General features: G+C 43.3%; 1 protein-coding gene across 1 annotated transcript in view; it reads left to right on the top strand.

Moving 5' to 3' along the window:
• Nucleotides 1-19,356, top strand: part of MGA (MAX dimerization protein MGA) — a 310,904-nt gene that overhangs the window by 162,527 nt on the left and 129,021 nt on the right. The window contains exons 10-13 of the mRNA XM_063440253.1: nt 1,045-1,232; nt 1,534-1,665; nt 2,358-2,415; nt 2,498-2,970. Of these exons, the coding sequence (XP_063296323.1) occupies nt 1,045-1,232; nt 1,534-1,665; nt 2,358-2,415; nt 2,498-2,970 (851 nt within the window). The remainder of the gene's footprint in view (nt 1-1,044; nt 1,233-1,533; nt 1,666-2,357; nt 2,416-2,497; nt 2,971-19,356) is intronic.

The raw sequence follows: 19,356 nt of genomic DNA, 5'->3' as shown, positions 1-19,356 counted from the left end.
AATATGACGTCACTTTGGCCCGCCATGGCAGCATCTCCACTTGGACCCCAAGGAAAGCCAAACCACTCCAGCTCTCCCAAAGGTAGGGAGGCTGGGTGGTCACATTAAAATGGGAAAAGGAAAAATAAAAAACTAAGAAAATGTTTTTGTTGCAGTTTCAGTTTATTTTTGTCTGTCAGTGAGTGTCTGTCTGTGCCAAATCAGGGTGTGTCTAAGTGACCGTCCCCCCCATTCAATCACATGCAAAATGTTTGTTTTTTTTCTCACCTTTTTTCTCCACGCCATACTTGTCTCGCCTCAGCTGGCCCTGCCTCCATCAGTCTTAATGATCTCAGCCAATCCATTGCTTTCCCATTGGGAGACTATTGCGCATGTGTTGCAAAATGCCTTTCTGCGCCTGTCAGCATTTCCTCATATAAATGCACTGAATCCATGCATATGTACGGGGAATGCTCAGCGTCTCCATGGAGATGCTGAACGTAGGTGCTGCGTACTGTGCAGCACTGACTGAGAATGCACCTGTAGAGACCATCTGAATGACTGTCACTAGAAGTGTTACTAGACCATAATATATACATTAAAAAGTGTGCAGGGACAGGCTATAGACACCAGATCAACTACATTAAGCTGTAGTGGTTCTGGTGTTTATAGCGTCCTTTAACAATTGTATTTTTGACATTGAATAAAAACCTGGCTCCTAAATGGTTTTGCTGGCTCCTAGATTTTCTGCCATTTTGCCAAGCCCTGGGTTATTCCCAGTGGGAGATATTTGTTGCTCTTCTTTAACCTGAGGGAGTTTACCAATATAAATAACTGTTTCCTGTTTTTATCATTCAGAGTTTATAGAAAAATACAAATTTGATCATGTTGAAAGTAATTCGTGAGCAAATAGTACAGCATATAAAGCAATCTTGTGATGTATCAGTGAAGGGCAATGACTATATAGGTAGCTTAATAAACACTCCATTCTGTTTTCAAACTAAAAAAATACTACCAGTCATAATAGCTATTCATTTTCTCATGTATTTTTTTTCCCTCCAACAGGCAATGAAAGTCCAGGACTCTGTTCTCCAAAGAGTTTTCCCATATGGAATAAAACTGATATTGACAGTGATCCAGAGCCAGTTCCTGCCCGCACAAAAGTGGAATCTGATGACCGCAATGCCCGGTCTTCAAGCCCTGGACCCCAGCAGCCAGAGAAAATGAAATTGCCTTATGTAGATGACAGTGATGTAAGTTTTTACAAAATGTAACCTGTACTTTTGTAGACAGTAGAAAAATGTGTAATTGGATGTCCGTGCTAGGTATTATAAATATTCAGAGTGTAGGGATGAATTGAATGTAGCTAGTTAATGGTGAGAATTATTTTGAAGTATTTGCATGAGTGCAGCAAGATGTTAATTAGCGTAAAAGTAATTCAACGAATAGTTGGGTTTGATTTTTTTTTTTTGCAAAAGGCTTAAAGCTGAGGCTTTATTGATCCATATTATTTGTTACTTGTAGAAATTATTCTGAAATTGTTTTCCCCTGTAGGAGAGCGCTGATGAAATGGACAATGAATGTTCATGCTCTGAAAGTTTGACTTGTGCTAGATTAAGGATATATGAACGGAAACCGCCACAGCCAGACAAGTGTACCTGTGAGGATTGTAGAGAATCTGAACAGGTTTGTTTTGTAATTTTTTTTGGTTTACAATTTCCTTTTGCTGGCTTAAATTGAAATGGTCACTCCAGGTTTACCTAATGCCGTGATCGCTCTCAAAACACTAATATGTAATTTATCGTAAAGATTATTTTTTGGGAGCTGTTGGAGCAATACTAATCCTGCAGCCCCTCACTCCAGCCTGCCATTCTCAGAGAATCCATGGGAATTTGTGCTGTAACACCCCACCTTGCATCGGCGTACCCTGCCTGTTAAATACTTCCTCAATCAGAGCCATCCTCCATGCTGACACTGAAATGCTTGTTTCATTGCCAGCACATCGGCATGTGTACCATACTAATAACAGTAGAACAGGGGGAAGAGAACCACCAGGAGGATGGCTTTCCTGCTCCCCCTGGCATTTACTCTTTGCTATGAAACTGTGCTGCTGGCACAAAGGTCTGGTGTGGAGGATTTGATTGACAGGTGGGTAGATGCAAAACATTAAAGGGCATTAGATATATAAAAAAAAAACTATACCTTTGCTAGCATTTCTCTCATAAGTTCAAGAATAGTATGACTAGTAATTTTAAGGTGGAGGTTTAAAGTAAATTGGTTGCTTAATGCTAAATTCCACATTAACATAGTGATTTGTTTTATGATCTGTTGGCTCTTTAAAAAGAAAATGCACTTCATATATACACTTTTCTTTATAGGATTATGGCCATAAACCGTTCAAGAACAAAGCAAAGGACAAATCTTACGAAGATGAAGGTACGTTTTCATGCATAACGCTTCCCTAGCTTGTATCATTGACTGTTTACTGACTGAAACTACCTTTTTACTTTCCTTACAGAAAATAAAAGGTCCAACCACACTGGTCCAACCAAGCTTATTGAAATAATCTCTGACTGTAGCTGGGAGCAGGATCGTAGTAAAATTCTGAACATTGTTTCGCAGCACATAAATAACACAGAGCCTCAATCCTTTAAGGTGGGCAGCTTTAACATTGAACTGACTTCTGAGGAGAAGACTGATGACAAAACAGAAGACAAGTTGAGAACTTCTGCTTACTCCTCCAGAGTGAAAATTTCTATGGCTCCTGATCAGAGAACAGAACACTGCTCTTCAAAGCATCAGTCTTTAAAGTGGAAGACCGAAAGTGTAAAGCTCCAAGAGCATAAGCTACTGGATTCTTGTTCTGAGAAAGAACCAATGGAAAAGTCACATGGAGGAAAAGGTCTGCCCTTCTATACAAAGATCATTCCTGCTGGTAAACTGATAGCGCATAGAAAGACTTCCACTGTTAACCACTCAGAGCTCATTCAGGTAATAGTACTACAAATAATGTAAACTGAATAATAGGTACTTCTTACACTATAAAATAGCACTCAGGTGGTCTTTAAATTTTGCACATACACATGTTTGCTTTACAATATAAGTTTTAATAAAAGGGTCCAGGCACTCCAGTGTCTTCAGGCACCTTTACTGGAATATATAAAAATGCTAAATATAGGGATACGGCTGATATCATTAAAATAAATAAATTAAACAAAACATAGTATAATATTGTTTTGACATCTAATAGCAAGACACTTATTGGTTGCACTCACAAATTAGATGTAATAAAAGAGCCTGCAAGTTTCCTCCCCTGTTAATCTGGGGGCTATACCTGATGATGGTTCTAATATGGAAGCAAGAAATGTAAATAACTCCAGGTATATGGTAAAGTGAAATATTATTTATTGGTATGTATTTAAAACAAAAGCAGTACTACGCGTTTCGTCCTCCATGGAGGACTTCCTTAGTGCCTGATATTAAAAATCAATGTAATAAATCAGAAAATTCCTAATGAACCCTAATACCTCCCAAAGTTCCCCTTAAATATGGTTTGCCACAGAGGTTCATTGGTGGTATAGTGGGCGCTGTTCCGTGCTTCCTTTCGATTGGGTATCTTTATTAGAGCATGTGGAACACTTCAGCGTTTCGACTCCCAATGGAGTCTTTGTCAAGCATTGGGAGTCGAAACGTTGAAGTGCTTCAAATGATGCCTGAAGACATTGGGTGCCTGGACCCATTTTCTAATACTGGTATTTATTATCTTCAGGGCTTGTGCTGGCCCTTGGATCAGCTAAGCACCCTGTCTTAAAGGACCACTCACTATAGGCACCCAGACCACTTAAGCTCAATGAATGGTCTAGGTGCCAGATCCCTCGAGGGTTAACCCTGCCTGCTGTAAACATAGCAGTTTCAGAGAAATTGCTATATTTACATATGGGTTAATCCAGCCTCTGTGGCTGTCTCATTGACAGCTGCTAGAGGCACTTCCGCACTTCTCATTGTGATTTTCACAGTTAGAAGACGCCAGCATCCATAGGAAAGCATTGAGAATGCTTTCCTGTGGCCTGATTGAATGCGCGCGCGGCTCTTTCCGCGCATTCGGCGGAAGAGGGAGGAGAGTCCCCAGCGCAGAGGGAACCCGATGCTGGAGAAAGGTAAGCCTTTAACTCCTTCCTCCCCCTAGAGCCTGGTGGGAGGGGGGGCATACGGTTGAGGGGGCCTATTAACACTACAGTGCCAGGAAATGAGTTTGTTTTCCTGGCACTATAGTGGTCCTTTAAATGAATTGAGTACCGTTCTTTTTCCATTTTTGCTTTACAAGTTCTTATTTTTCTATTTTTGTTTTTTGTGTGTTCAAGAAAATTATATTTCTATATATCCTTTATGAGCAGTTGGTTGCCATCCGAGTCATGTTCGCTTTTGATCTCTTTTGTCCAGATTAGAACACAGTATAAAAAGATCAGTGGGGGCGGAGGAGCTCTTAGTCGTTGTTTCTGTTAACTACTGTACACATGTGATTAAATGTAGTGATTGCCCCTAAATGTAAATAACTATGGTTCAAGTGTATTACATAGAGAAAAAAAAATCAGTAAGTGTTTAAGGGACATTCCAAACACCTTAACAACTTCATCAAAATAGGTGTTAAATCACTTTGTATTCAGCTGCATGGGACCTACAGTCTCCCTACACATTTTCTGTAAGGAGAGATTTAACGATTAAACTTTATTGCAGAGTATGCATATTTTAAAACTCCTCTTTTAGCCACTTAACTCCATTATGATGATCTATGCTGTAACGGATCACCTCGCACCCCGACTGGGTACCTCCGTTAAAGGATGCTCCTAGCGTTTCCTGAGGACTCCAAGCACTCTGGCAGACACCACAATCACCGAACCGAAGAAGCATATAAATCCTCTCATGCATATGAATGCTGTAGACAGTTAAATAGGAAACCATACGAATAGGTTTACACTCCTAGCAGTCAAACTGGAACAGCATACAATAAATCCTCCCCCAAGAATGAGACGACACTTCACTTTGAGGGTTAAATCAGGAACTGGTTTAATTACACACACTCTGCTTTATGCAATTCTCCCCTGCAAGGGAGACGCCCACATCCAATTATAGATTACCCAATCACACAATGGTTACATCCCACAGATTCCCTCCCCTTAGCCTGAGAGGTAACCCAATTATCCGTACAGTTAAATCATAAATTTTACCCAACTTTCATAACTTTAAAACCATACATCCAATATTAATAACAGTTACATATTATTAATCAGCACATTCCAAATACAAACATACCCAAAAAATCATACGAATCCGTTCAGCCATTCAGGAGATAGGTATAAGTCACTTTTGACCAGGAACAGCATATAAACATCCATTGTCCATTGTGCCCAAATACCCTTCTTACAGGGTTAATATACCCCAGGGCCATAGTCGCAGGGCAGGAGGCTAGCAACCAGGCTTCTCCAGTTCGCAGTGGCGAGGTTGGTTCTGCCACATATGCCATCCCCATTATAATGAGCTTTAAAGCCGTTACGGCGGCATAGAACACCCTAACTGCTTTTAACCCCAGGAGCTAGGCAGTACTCCTCTCCGCCACGATCCTCAGCAAGGTAGGCCCCTGCCTGCAGAGGGACTGCCTAAACTGACAGGCAGTCCCCCTAATGGTCAGAAAAGACAAAAAAAAAAATGTTAACACCGCAATCAGAGATATATATATATATATATATATATATATATATATATATATATATATATATATGTGTATGTATTAAGGCCTTTTGGCCTGTAATTGTGGGAGGGGCGTATGACACACCTCTTCCCTACTTAAGGGACACCCCTTACCTGGCTCCATATCGTTCGAGGTCAGCGCTGCATCATTTCCACTTCCGGGTCATCCAGACGCCATTTTACCTGATTACTCCATGAGTTTTTTTTAAGCAGAGCTGTGTCAGGAATCCAGCCACAGGCTTTTCCGGCCTACTACCTTCTTTCTTCAATCCATCGCCGTGGATGGTGTCCAAGTGACTCACAAACTGTAAGTCAACCTACCCGTTATGCCAGGCATCAGTCCCACGGCACCAGGCACGGGTCAGGTCCTCACTTTACGGCTGCATTTTGTCTAAGTCTGTTCTAAAACCATTGCATGTTCATGCATATCATTCGTTTAAACCCCCTACCGGTCTTTGGGTGTACTACAGGCTTCTTAGACATTATCGCATTTCATGTACAAACCAACGAACCACTGCATTTTCGCCTACACACTGACCCCTACCGGTCATTCGGTGTACTACAGGCTTCTCAGACATTATTGCATTTCATGTACAAACCATCGAACCACTGCATTTTCGCCTACACACTGACCCCTACCGGTCATTCGGTGTACTACAGGCTTCTTAGACATTATCACATTTCATGTACAAACCAACGAACCACTGCATTTTCGCCTACACACTGACCCCTACCGGTCATTCAGTGTACTACAGGCTTCTCAGACATTATTGCATTTCATGTAAAAACCAACCTTGCTTCATTTAAACGATTGTCATTTCGGTTTGTGTTTTCTGGTCGGCACTTATTCATAGTATATTCTTTTTTTTTTTTGTCAATCTCTGTTTATTGAAATTTTTCTTTTTTTTCATATCAACGCATTTTGGGTTACAGAATAGAAAGGAAGGGTGGGGGATACATAGATATACGAGATAAGCTTTCACATTAGTCAAAGTTGTGGTATGTGTCTTTGCGCCAAGTCCGTGTGCATTAATATGTAGTCATGGGAGTATGGTTGGCTTAGGGAGATCAGCCATACGGTCCAGTGCGTCAAAACCAAGGTTATGGAGTCAGGCCGTCTTCTATATGTGCCCCTAACCAAGGGGGTGGCGAGGGGGTGTGGAGTGCAATCCATGGCGTGTGCATTATGTCCGTACAGTCACATTAGGCTGCGTCTTATTTTGGTATTTCCAGGGTGCGTCTGTGGTGGGTGTATAGTCGCTGTCATGTCGACCTAGGAGCCTTGTAGTCATGTTTATAAGAATAACATAGTAATAGGGTTTAACAGAACTAAACAGCTGTGTATGAGCCTCATGGCATCGGGGTATCCCCCGGGGTATTCAGGTTTCGGATCTTAGAGTCGGGTGGTCCATGGTCGTTGAGGGTACCGCTGTTCTGGTTCCGGAGTGTCTTTCCGGGTGGGTCTGCTGGGCCTGGATACCCAGGGCTTTGAAGAATTGAGGCGCCTCGGCCAGCGAAGAAAGTTTATGGACAGTCCCTGTATGAGTGACCACTAAGAACCTGGGGGATCTCCAGTGGTATTCCAACCCTGCTGCCCTTAGCTGGCTGGTGACTGATTGTAGGGATCGACGCCATTGTAGTGTGGACCTCGTAAGGTCCTGGAAAAATGAAAGGTTGGTCCCTTCAAAGGGTAGTGGTGTCTTGCCATGCATCGCTGTCATCAGGAGCCTTTTATCCTGTGAGGTGGAGCAGCGGACGATCACATCCCTCACCATGGTAGAGGTAGCGCCACCTGCAGCTGGTAGGCGGTATATCCCGTCTATAGAGAATTTCTTGGCTTGGGACTGGGGTAGTATGGAGGCCACCAGGCGCCTCATATAATGAGGTAGTTCGTCCGGCGTGATTGTGTTAGGGATCCCTCTAATTTTCAGGTGGTTTCGCCGAGACCTGTCATCTAGGGCTGTGTAATGCAGTGAGAGTGCTTGTTGATGCGTTTGCATGGCCAAGACTGTGGCTTGGAGGTCTGAGAGTCCCTGCTTAAGTGTGCCTATATCCTCTTCCGAGGCCTTCACCCTAGTGTCCACCGCCTGTATGTCTGCCTTAATACTTGCCACGTCTGCTGCCAGGAGGGACTTGATTTCCTGCACCAGGTTGTGGAAATCCCGCTGGGTAACCGGCGCCGAGCCATCCACCTTCTCAGCTGTGCACTGTACCTGCTCTGGTAGTGGGTCTGGGCGAGCAGACTCTGCAGGAGAGATTGCTGGTCTGTGGTCTGCTTTGTCCGCCATCTTAGCTGCCTGGTTTCGTTGCAGTAAGGCCCCTATGTCTCTGGAACCTGGTTGTGGCTCCAGGGGGGCCTTCTGTGATCGTCTGCCCATCTGTGTGAAGGGTAGTTGGGAGGTGTCAGCGAAATCTTCAGCCTCCGGGTCTCCGTGGGGCTGCCAGCAATCCAGCAGGTCAGACCAGTTCGGGCTCCGGGAGTGCGTGTAGGCCCCGGGTTTGCGTTTCAGCCGCTTGCCTCTCGCCGGCTGGATGAAAGGCATAGATCGGCTCCGGTTTTCACACTCCGTGGGTTAACAGCCTGTGGCAGGTAGGGCAGAGGGTTAAATCCCTCAAAATTCAGGCTTTTTCGGCCGGAACCCACGGAGCTCCGTGAGATGGCGACTGCTCCCGCTCGCGGTCAGGCTCCGCCCCCTTCATAGTATATTCTATGCACGATTGCTGTTCGCATTAAAATGCATACGGTTAAGCTATTCATGCTAACTTCTGTTTCCCTTCATACTAAGATTCGGTTATTCTGCTATGTATTCACATAGATCTTTTTCGTGAGTTACATTTCATCATTTCATGTATTTACATTTGGTTAAAAAGTTGCTTGGTTAAATAGACAGACCATTTTCATGCTATTTTTAAGGTATCACTTATTACAGGCCTCATTTCTTTGTTGTTAACCATGACACAAGGATTTAATTCCTTTTCATGCATACTCGGGTTGAATCACACGTACTGATCCAACCAATCATACGTTTCCTGCACAGTAATCGGTTAAACTTTCAAATACTTATTTTACACGATCTTAGGTTGTCTATTTTGTTTCAGTTTGCTTATTATATATATATGGTTTTAATAATAAGTTATTTTATTTTACAATGCAGATATTACATGTATATTACTGTTATGGTTAGCCTACATTACGGCTCCTTTTTCTGTCATGCTCGTACGACATACCACGAGTTCAAGGACACGGTCCTATTTTCAAAGAGTATAATGGAGATATGATGTTATTACAACCATGTACATTACGATTACATGGCACTAACTATTCAGGCCATTTCTTATCATACTCATACGATATACCACGAGTATATAAGAACACGGTCCTACCTTCCACAGAGGGTTTCGGGTTGAATCACACGCATTGGTTCAACCACTCATACGTCACGTTACAACATTTTCTGCCTAGATTGTCATTTCACATGGCATTTACAAACTCAGGCCTTTTCTTGACACACTCAGACGACGTAACACGAGTATTCAAGAACACGGCATATACGTCTCACAAGACTTTCGGTTTTTGAATCACACGTTCTGGTTCATACATTCATACGTCACTTTACAGCAACATTAATGATTCTGCATATTGTCACTTCACATTAAAAAGTCCCTTGCATTCCCAGATCAGTTTAGTGACATGCATATCATCTGATCACCTTCCATATATACACATTACACGGCCAATCCCCTGCTGCCAGGTATCGGACTCAGCGTAACGCTTGTCACCAAGCATGGGCAGTCATGTCACTATCATACTCATAGATTTTACACCTCCCACACATACTGCTAGAAGTCCTAATCACAGCCTATACAGATTACACAGGTCTCACAGGATCCATTCTCACTCTATCCCTTTTTAGGTTTATCCAGGTTTTCATACCGGTCGAATCTCAAAACTTCATACATACTACCAGGTACGTAAGCCTGCTCACGTTGTAGTTCACATACGTGTAATTCTTTTAGGCCATAGAGTACTGGCAAGTTAAGGGTATAGGCCCAAATAGGTACCTCCCTTCTTGGCATTTCTGCCTATCGTTTAGTGGTCCGCGAGGCCAACACCCCGCCTCAATGTTTCGGAGGCAAACGCCATCGGGCCACACGTGAGTTAGCCGCCTCGCAATATTATAGAGAGGGCCTCACCTGTCACTCCCTCCCCCTGTTTTCTTTTACTATCACCGACAGGCCTACGATTCCTGCCACTACGACGGGTGGCCTCAATAACCCCTCGCGCCAACTCATAGACAGAGCCTCTCATAGCCACTTGGCAACTAGCAGGGCCTCACCTGTCACAAAACAAGATTAATTTTCCGCCTTTCAGGCCTAGTTAGCCTGCCAGTATCACCCCTGGGGAATCGGTCACTACACCCCTTACCATGGCTGGGTCGGCCGCTGCGACCCCTCCAGCACTGGTTGAGTTGCAATCACTTTCTCCAGCCATCTGTTTCAGGGCACATGCTAAATCTGTGTCCAAATAAAATGTATCCCAAAACTATACTTAACATCAATAAACATTTCTGTACTTACGACATTACTGCCACATCATCCATCTAGACATTTGGTGGAATTCATTATCTCGGGTCTATCAGAAGGATTCACACAGGCCTCATACACATGCCTTCCGGAATCCTGGAATGTCCTAATTTACAATCCGCACAACAAACCCTACAGCGGTGGAGACACTCATAGCCAGGAAGTGGCAGAGGACTTCCTATGGGGGCCCTTCCAGTCCCCTCCGTTCACCACATGGCGGACAAACCCCATCGGTATTGTCACGGGGAAATCTTCTCACAAACAGAGACTTATCATTGATCTATCAACACCTCACACCTCTGCCACTCCTAGTCTGAACTCCCTCATACCCTCTGAGGAATTTTCACTGCAATATTCCACCATAGATCACGCCATTACTGCTATCATGCAGGCAGGGGCCGGAGCATGGCTCAGTAAGACTGATGTCACAATGCTTTCAAGTTACTGCCTATCCACCCTACACTGTGTATCAAGGTATCAAGTGGGCAGGGAACTACTATTTTGCTCACGTTTAACATTTCCAAAGTAGTCCGGCCATTTTCGACGTATTCCTATGCTGGTTTTATTAAATATAGCCAGATGCCCTACAGTTATAAATTATCTGGATGATTTCTTACTGGTAGAATATTTCCCCTCCCAGTAGCCTAAAAGAAACCATCAGTCTATTCGAACAGGTGGGTGTCCCAGTCTCCTCCACCAAGACTGAAGGACCAGATACCTTCATGCAAGCTAGCCTGCCACGCCCAAGGTAGAAAACATTCTGATCACATAATCTCTACATACAACTCTGTACTTGCAACCGCAAGAATTACAGTCTCTGCTTGGGTCACTGAATTTTGCCATTCGCATCATACCTCAAGGCCGGGCTTTCATCTCACAACTCCTTTACATGTTTCCCACTTTTAGACATGATGGACACAGGTCACCCCTGGATACCCAAGCCACGGCAGGCGTAATTATGTGGAGAACATTTTTAACCACCTTGAATGGTAAAAGCATGTTCCTTCCAAAATTGTCTGACTCCTCACCTACCATTTGGTCAGACGCGACGTCTACCACAGGTTTTGCAGCAATTTTTCAGGAACGAATGGCTTTGGGGCAGCTGGCCTTCAGAAGTTCAGGACCTGGAGGTTTTTTCCACTACCTCAGCTCTGTTTGAGATATATCCCATCGTGACGGTTGCCGTGGCATGGGTGCATTTATGGGCAGGTTCGTCTGTACGTTGCTACTCAGACAACCAAGTAACTTGTCACATTATAAACAAGGCCAATCCAAATCACTGACTATTATGAGATTCTTGAGGAAACTCACTTTGCTGGCTGCATGTCATAATTTTCTCTTGTTTTGTATTCATGTTCCAGGTGTATGTAACACTGCTGCTGACAATTTGTCTCACTTTAATTTCCAGGCTTTTCGTCAAATACTCCCGTCAGCTGCACTCACAGCCACGAACACCCCACTATTCCACCATCTAGTAATGGACTAGATGCTATTATGCAACATAGCAGAACATTGTCCCAATTAGCACTGTCTACTAATACCCGGGAAACTTACGATAGAGCTTTCATTTGATTTAAAGATTCCTTTCAGAACACAACATCTTACAACCTTTCATCGTGACATCCTGGTTGGGCTTTGCTTCTTTTTGCCACCTCAAATTCAAACTATCATACAACACAATCAAACCATATCTGACAGGCATCCAACATCACATGCTAACTTTACAACCAGACAAATCAAGTGTCCTTCCACCAATTAAGAACATCCTTAGGGGTATTCAGAGATCCGAACCCCCACGTACGGCCCAGAGGCTACCCATAGATTTCCATATTTTTAAAGACTTATACAATTCACTAGATTTAAACCCTTTGCCAACAACACAAACCTCATCGTTAAAACCGCCATATACGTAGCCTTGTTTATGGTTTCTTGAGACCAAGAGAATTTACCGCCATCAGCACAACACAGTCCACTCACATCCTACTTCATTCACACTTAACAAAACACATGGACTATTATATCTTTACTCTGCCTCACTCCAAAACCAGTCAACATGCACTTTCAGTAGAGGTTAAGTACTATCCTACTCACAACAGGTGGAGCCCCGTCAAACTACTGGACTCATATACCCAGCATAACAACGAACCACCATCTCAACCACTTTCAGTCTACAAGGTTCGGTACTCACTACCACCACCTTTATGACACACGTCAGGTCTTTACTTACACAGCTGGGCCTCAAATCAGCTATTAACTATTCGGGCCACTCCTTCCGCATAGGAGCGGCCTCCACAGCATCCAGTGCAAACATTCCAGTTCATATTATCAAGTCACTAGGGCGCTTGAAATCATCGGCTTACTCTAGATACATACCTAACCCGGTACAAGAAGTAAGAAATGCCTTTCAAGACATGTCTGGTTAAAGTATGTATATTGCTGGTATGTAATAAATTTGATTTTCTACTTTTGCCCTATTTACAGGCCTACCTCATCGTCGGTTCCGGCACACCACAACCGACTTGCTCTTTTAATACCATCCTACACTTATCAGTGTTTGTATCTTCTGTACTATCATGAGCCCTTAACACAAGTATTAAGGCCTTTTGGCCTGTAATTGTGGGAGGGGCGTATGACACACCTCTTCCCTACTTAAGGGACACCCCTTACCTGGCTCCATATCGTTCGAGGTCAGCGCTGCATCACCCTCCCACCCACTCCTCATTAACTCCTTTTCTCTTTACATTTCTTCTTGGTGGGCCCTCTTTATTTACAGGCCTACCTCATCGTCGGTTCCGGCACACCACAACCGACTTGCTCTTTTAATACCATCCTACACTTATCAGTATTTGTATCTTCTGTACTATCATGAGCCCTTAACACAAATATATATATATATATATATATATATATATATGATAAAGGAATGTTTTAGGCAAACCAATACGTTTGAATGCCAATTTCCTGACCAAATTAGAGAGGTTTGAATTGCGTATACGCAGAAGAAAATTCACACTGACACACAGAGTTCAGGTTAAAAGCACTTCAGGAAATGTATTGGCATCTGTTAAAAAGCGGGCTTGCATGCCCTTTTAAAGGCAAAATTACATCATTGTAAAAATCAAGATATGAGCAAGAAAACATTGTCAATTGGCTAAGGTGTAAAGTGGTTAGTTAAATGCCCTCCCTGTTGGGTGTTACGTCTTATGTCATAACTGACGTCATGACGGTCTCCTCCAGGTTTCAGCACTATCTTTACTGGCACGAGGGAGCTTACTTGATGGGAGGGGGGCTTTGGCAGCTATCCATAAGGAGTAGCTGGTACCTTAGTCTTTCAAGGTTAGCATCTCAAGGCCTCTTTAGCAATTATACATTCTATCAAGACTATCTGCTACAGTGTTTCATTTAACCAGAAGATTCTATCATTTTCTGCTGACATGCTGTTTCTACGAACAAAGGAATCTTGTAAAGCTTAAACTATGAGGCCTGAGAGCTGAATATGAGAATATAGTATTAAAGGGGCCCAGTAAGGATTATATAGTTTATAAGGGGCCTAATAATTCTACAACAATCCCCCCTATAGAGTGTTAATTGCTAAAAAGGATAAACTTTATTTGTTAATCTCAGAAGATTTGTTAGCCCAAAGACACATAAAACCCCATGTCCGCTACTTTGGTGTTAGTGCAAAGTGCAAGTCTATCCCTAATCTGACCCTAGTAGGCTGCAACTCATCCGTCAGTACGGCTCTCGAACACTTCACTCCCATGGGTATCCCACGGTGGCTTGTCCACCACTTCTCCACACGGTAGACTAACCCATACAGACGGAAGCTGTCCCTTAGCTGTCCCTCCCTAGAATTTCTGCACTTCGTCGTCATAGGGAAGAGTTTGTAGCGGAATGCAGGGCGATGTGAGATCTTGATCACCAATTTCCAGACGAGTAAAGGTTGGTGTCGTTTGGTCTACAGTCTTCTGTAGGAATTTTCTGAGGCATGGGAGGACACAACAAACGAGAAGAGCGAGAACAAAAAGAAAAATTAGTAGAGCCATACCAATATGAACTAAAGCTTTTTGCCAACCAGTCATCCAACCAAACCATTTTTCCCAGGGATCTGTCACCCCAGAATTCCTTTTCAACTCTTCTGAGAGTTTATTTAATTTTTCTATGGCCAAAGTGACCTTACCAGTAGGGCCTGTGTTTTCTGGAATGTAAGTGCAACAAGTCATGGTGTCGGGTAGTATTTTACATACACCCCCCTTCTCGGCTAAAATCATGTCTAAGGCCAGTCTGTTCTGGAAGGTCATCCCTGGTATAGTTAACAAAGCGCTGTTGGTTGTAATAGATATAATTTATCCAGTTAAGGTTCTTATTGGCAGTGACTATAGTGAACAGTGATTCAAACCCTACTGCAACTTCATCTCTAGCTTTAAATTCATTAGGTACCCCCCTAGGTACCCCAATGGCATCTATGTAAACATGTGGGTCAAAACTGCCTTTTACTGGGGTTTCACGTTTGACTCTGGCTGATGTGTGTGTTGGATCATGAGTGTCAAGATGACTGTCAGAAATAATGTGGATGGGCATGATGACTTTGACTAGGGTACACTCTCCCCACCACTCAGACTCCAGTCTAGACCTTAACTGTAAATCCCCACATAACCAGTAAATATCTCCTAGTGACCTGGTATGGTGTTGTAACAGGTGTGTAGGAACAGTTCTGTAAGTGGCACAATAACCTTTGGAGAAGTTACCCATGAATTTACCAATCCCATCATACATGATGTAACAAGTGTAATTACCTTTATTGATTGTGATTCCATCTGGGGGTTTGACACTTCCTACTAGGAGAGGGTACTCTGCTGTCCATGTTTCGCAGAGGGATCTATTAAAATCATAGCGGTAGGCAAAAAGACTCAAGAAACACTCTTCTATTTCTAAAGGGAGGATTAGGGGAACGGTGCCAAGATGGGGTCGGGCACCTCCACATACATAACAGGTGGTTTTTATTGTGCTTATTGGCATTATATCTCATCCATTCTAACCACAAATTTATATCATTAAAGCCTGTTTCAGCAGCCATAGTATCTTCAAAAGTAGGGTTAGCAATGGCCATCATGTCCTTAAAGGACTGGATATGTGGTTTCAGCGGATTCGGGACCATATGTACAGCCCCTTGCCACTCTGGAGAGTGACACATGTCCTTGAGGTAGAAATGACCTAGTTTATTATAGGAACCTCTTCTCCAATACATTCCCATCACGTATTGATCAGCATCCTCGGACCAGGATGTTCAATATTTAACATTAATTTCATAGGTGTACCTCCTCCAGGCTTTCTTAAAGTCATTCTTTGAAGGAGGGATCAACCATGGTCATCTATTTTTGCTAAAGCACTTTTAGGTTTATAACCCCAGGCAGGCCCGGCATTCCATCCCGCCGCCCCCCAATGGTTACAGTTATGCCCCCACTGTTTGTCAACTACACAAACATAGGGGTTTTTTGCTTGTGGTATATCTTTATAAATGGCTTGAAACTGTGATTTAGGGAATGGGCAATCTACAATGTCACAGTAATCAAAAGTAAAGGTGGCTACACGGGTACATGATGAGTTATACCAGAAGGTGTACCCACTAGCATCTTTGGTAATGGCCACCTGCTGGGCTTTAAGGAGGCCAATCAAGGGGATTAGGTACCAGAAGTACATGGTTGTGTGGAATTTGCTTCCTCTGGAGCGTCTGTCTTTTTGCAATGGGAGGCGTGGATCCAATGTGGCCTACCAGCCAGCTTGACAGAGGTAGCGGTGATCAGGAGAACTTGGAATGGTCCCTCAAATCTTGGTTCCAGAGTGTGTTTTCGCACAAATTTCTTGACTAGGACCCAATCACCAGGGAGCAGACTGTGGTTGCCTGTGTCAGAATCAGGATCACTACTCTGTGGGTGGTAAGGGGTGTGAAAAGCAAGGGTCACTCCCAGAGCAGTCCAAATTTCTTTGGTAACTGATGCTGTGAAGGCCGGACCTTGGTCACTTTCAATGACTTCCTGCAATCCAAATCTACACACAATTTCTGTAAGTAGACGTCGTGCTTTTGTTTTGGCGGTCATGTTAATCACTGGGTAGGCTTCTGGCCAGCCTGAGAACATGTCCACTATCACTAGTGCATATTCGTAATTGCCGCTCTTTGGCATCTGGATATGATCTATCTGGATTCTTTGGAATGGATACATGGGCTTAGCTAGGTGCTTCACGGGGACTTTAGCTGTTTTCCCAGGATTACATTTAGCACAGATGACACACGCTTTGCAGTAGTTATTGATTAGCGTGGTAATTCCAGGAGCTTCATAGTACTTCTGTACGAGAGCATTCATCAGATCTTTTGATAAGTGTGCAGGGCCATGTGCCCATTGAACAACTGCTGGGTACAGACTCTTAGGGAGACCGAATCTGAGGTTGTTGTAATACACTCCATCTTTTAGAACAGCCCCTTTCTGTTTCCATTTTTTGTTTTTTCCTCAGGGGCTACTGCAGCCTGTTGTTCTCGTAAGATCTTTAGGTCGGTTGGAAGAGTCTGCAAAGTGAATATCGGAGTTTCTTCATTTCTTGGGATTTCTTCATTTCTTGGGATTTCTTCATTTCTTGGGATTTCTTCATTTCTTGGACTTTCTTCATTTCTTGGACTTTCTTCATTTCTTGGACTTTCTTAATTTCTTGGAATTTCTTCATTTCTTGGAATTTCTTCATTTCTTGGAATTTCTTCATTTCTTGGAATTTCTTCATTTCTTGGGATTTCTTCATTTCTTGGACTTTCTTCATTTCTTGGACTTTCTTCATTTCTTGGGATTTCTTGGGATTTCTTCGTTTCCGGACACTCTTCTTTCCACTTCCTGTGGTCTTCTTGCAGCTTGCTTTGCAGCTTGATCAGCTAGATGGCTGCCCTTTGCTTCTTCCGAGTCCAACTTCCCATGTGCTTTTATCCTCAAAACAGCCACTTCTTCTGGAAGTAGGAGGGCATTCATCAGCTCCTTGATTGCAAAACTGTGCTTGACTGGTGTACCGGCAGTGGTAAGAAATCCTCTTGTTTTCCAAATCAGTCCGAAGTCATGAGCCACGCCCAGTGCATATCTTGAGTCTGTATAGATATTGGCGCGCTTTCCTTCAGAAATCTTGCATGCTGAAGTTAGGGCTTGTAGTTCAGCTTCTTGTGCAGACTTTGTTGATGGTAGTGATGATGATTCAATAATTTCATCTGTTGTGGTGACGGCATATCCTGTATGATATTTTCCTTCTTCATCAGCATATCTGGAGCCGTCCACAAACAGGGTGATGTCAGGATCTGTTAGTGGATCCTCATGCACGGTTGGTAGGTGTGTGGTTTCCACTTTCATCTGTTCAAAGCAGTCATGGGGGGTTCTGGATCATAGTCATGCTGTATGACCAGGTCTTCAAATTCTTCTTCCAAAAAGTAACGTGGCCATGCTCTTACAGGTTCATGTTCAGTTGATGCATACTTGGCAACACCTATTTCTTGAAGTTGTGAATCATCCATGGTGGCCCATAGTTTTGCCATGGGCCCAAGATCACCCCATGACTTAGTCTTTGACTTGGTTACAGGGACATGTGGAATGGCTGTGTCCCAATGATGGTACAGATGTTAAAGTTCATGTGGCAGTTGGACTAAGGTCATGCTGTTACCTTCAGTATCATAGTAGAAGTCCTGTAAGGTGAGTGTTATCTCAACCAAGTGAAAAAGTTCATCCTCATAGCAGGTTCAGGGTTGATGGTTGGTTTGTACCACATGGTGCAAAAAGCATATTCAGGCCCGTCACATGGAGGCAATTTGGGAAGCAGTTTTGCCAGGGTGTGTGTAAGAAGTAGGACATATCCTTCATCCATGATGAATCCATAATAGGTACCCCCCTCAGGGAGTGGCAGAGTGGACAGGTTTAAAACCTGGCATCTTTGGAGGGTGACATTGTCAGGTAATAGGAGGCGACACTGGAGTCGAAGGTGTCTGGCAGCTGTGACATGTTTGATTTGGACCTGGTTGATTATTGCAGAAATGTCATGAGGTGCCAAAACAGTAAGAGGGTGACCAAGAACCAGGTCCCCAGTACATTCAATAAGTTCTTGAGCTGCAAAGACAGCACGGAGGCAGGAGGGGGTGCCTCTGGCTACGATATCCAGTTGACAGGAGAAGAATCCAATAGGCCTCTGACGTCCGCCAGGACCATGTGGTTGAGTGAGGACGCCTGTAGCATGGCCTTGTCTTTCAGACACAAACAATTTGAAAGGTTTGTCATAATTTGGTAGGCCAAGAATAGGGGCAGAGGCAATTGCTCGTTGAAGAGTATAGAAGTTGTCAAGTACCTCTGGTGACAGGCAGAAGGGGTCTGATTTGAGAGTGTCATACAAGGGTTGCATGAGCAGAGAGGCCTCAGGGATCCAGGCTCTGCAGTATGAGATGAGGCCTAGGAAAGCATGTAGGGACTTTGTGCTCTTTGGAGGTGGAATGGCCAACACTGCTCTGACACGGTCAGGGTCAATTTTATGTCTCGCAAAAGGGATAAAACTTATTCTACTCTTCACTGATAATGTATTAAAACATACAAAATAGACAAATAACATTGTCTTATGCGAAATAAATGAAAAAGACAATGGAGATTTTGTTAAACTTTATAAACAGCTATACATTAATTCACCTTTCTTATTTTCCAGTTTCTGGCTGTTAATGACAATGTACAATGTAATAGAGCAGCAGGACATGCTAGCAGAATGCTTGGTTGTATAGGGAGAGGTATTAGCAGTAGGAAGAGGGAAGTGCTCATGTCATTATACAGAACACTGGTGAGACCTCACTTGGAGTACTGTATACAGTACTGGAGACCATATCCTCAGAAGGATATTGATACCTTAGAGCGAGTTCAAAGAAGGGCTACTAAACTTGTTCATGGATTGTAGGATAAAACTTACCAGGAAAGGTTAAAGGATCTTAACATGTATAGCTTGGTGGGAAGACAAGACAGGGAAAATATGATAAGAGCATTTAAATACATA

Source organism: Pelobates fuscus, chromosome 13 (assembly GCF_036172605.1).
Source record: "Pelobates fuscus isolate aPelFus1 chromosome 13, aPelFus1.pri, whole genome shotgun sequence".
Classification (NCBI taxonomy): domain Eukaryota; kingdom Metazoa; phylum Chordata; class Amphibia; order Anura; family Pelobatidae; genus Pelobates; species Pelobates fuscus.
Note: the sequence above shows the minus strand (reverse complement) of the source record. Positions and strands in the feature narration are given on the sequence as shown.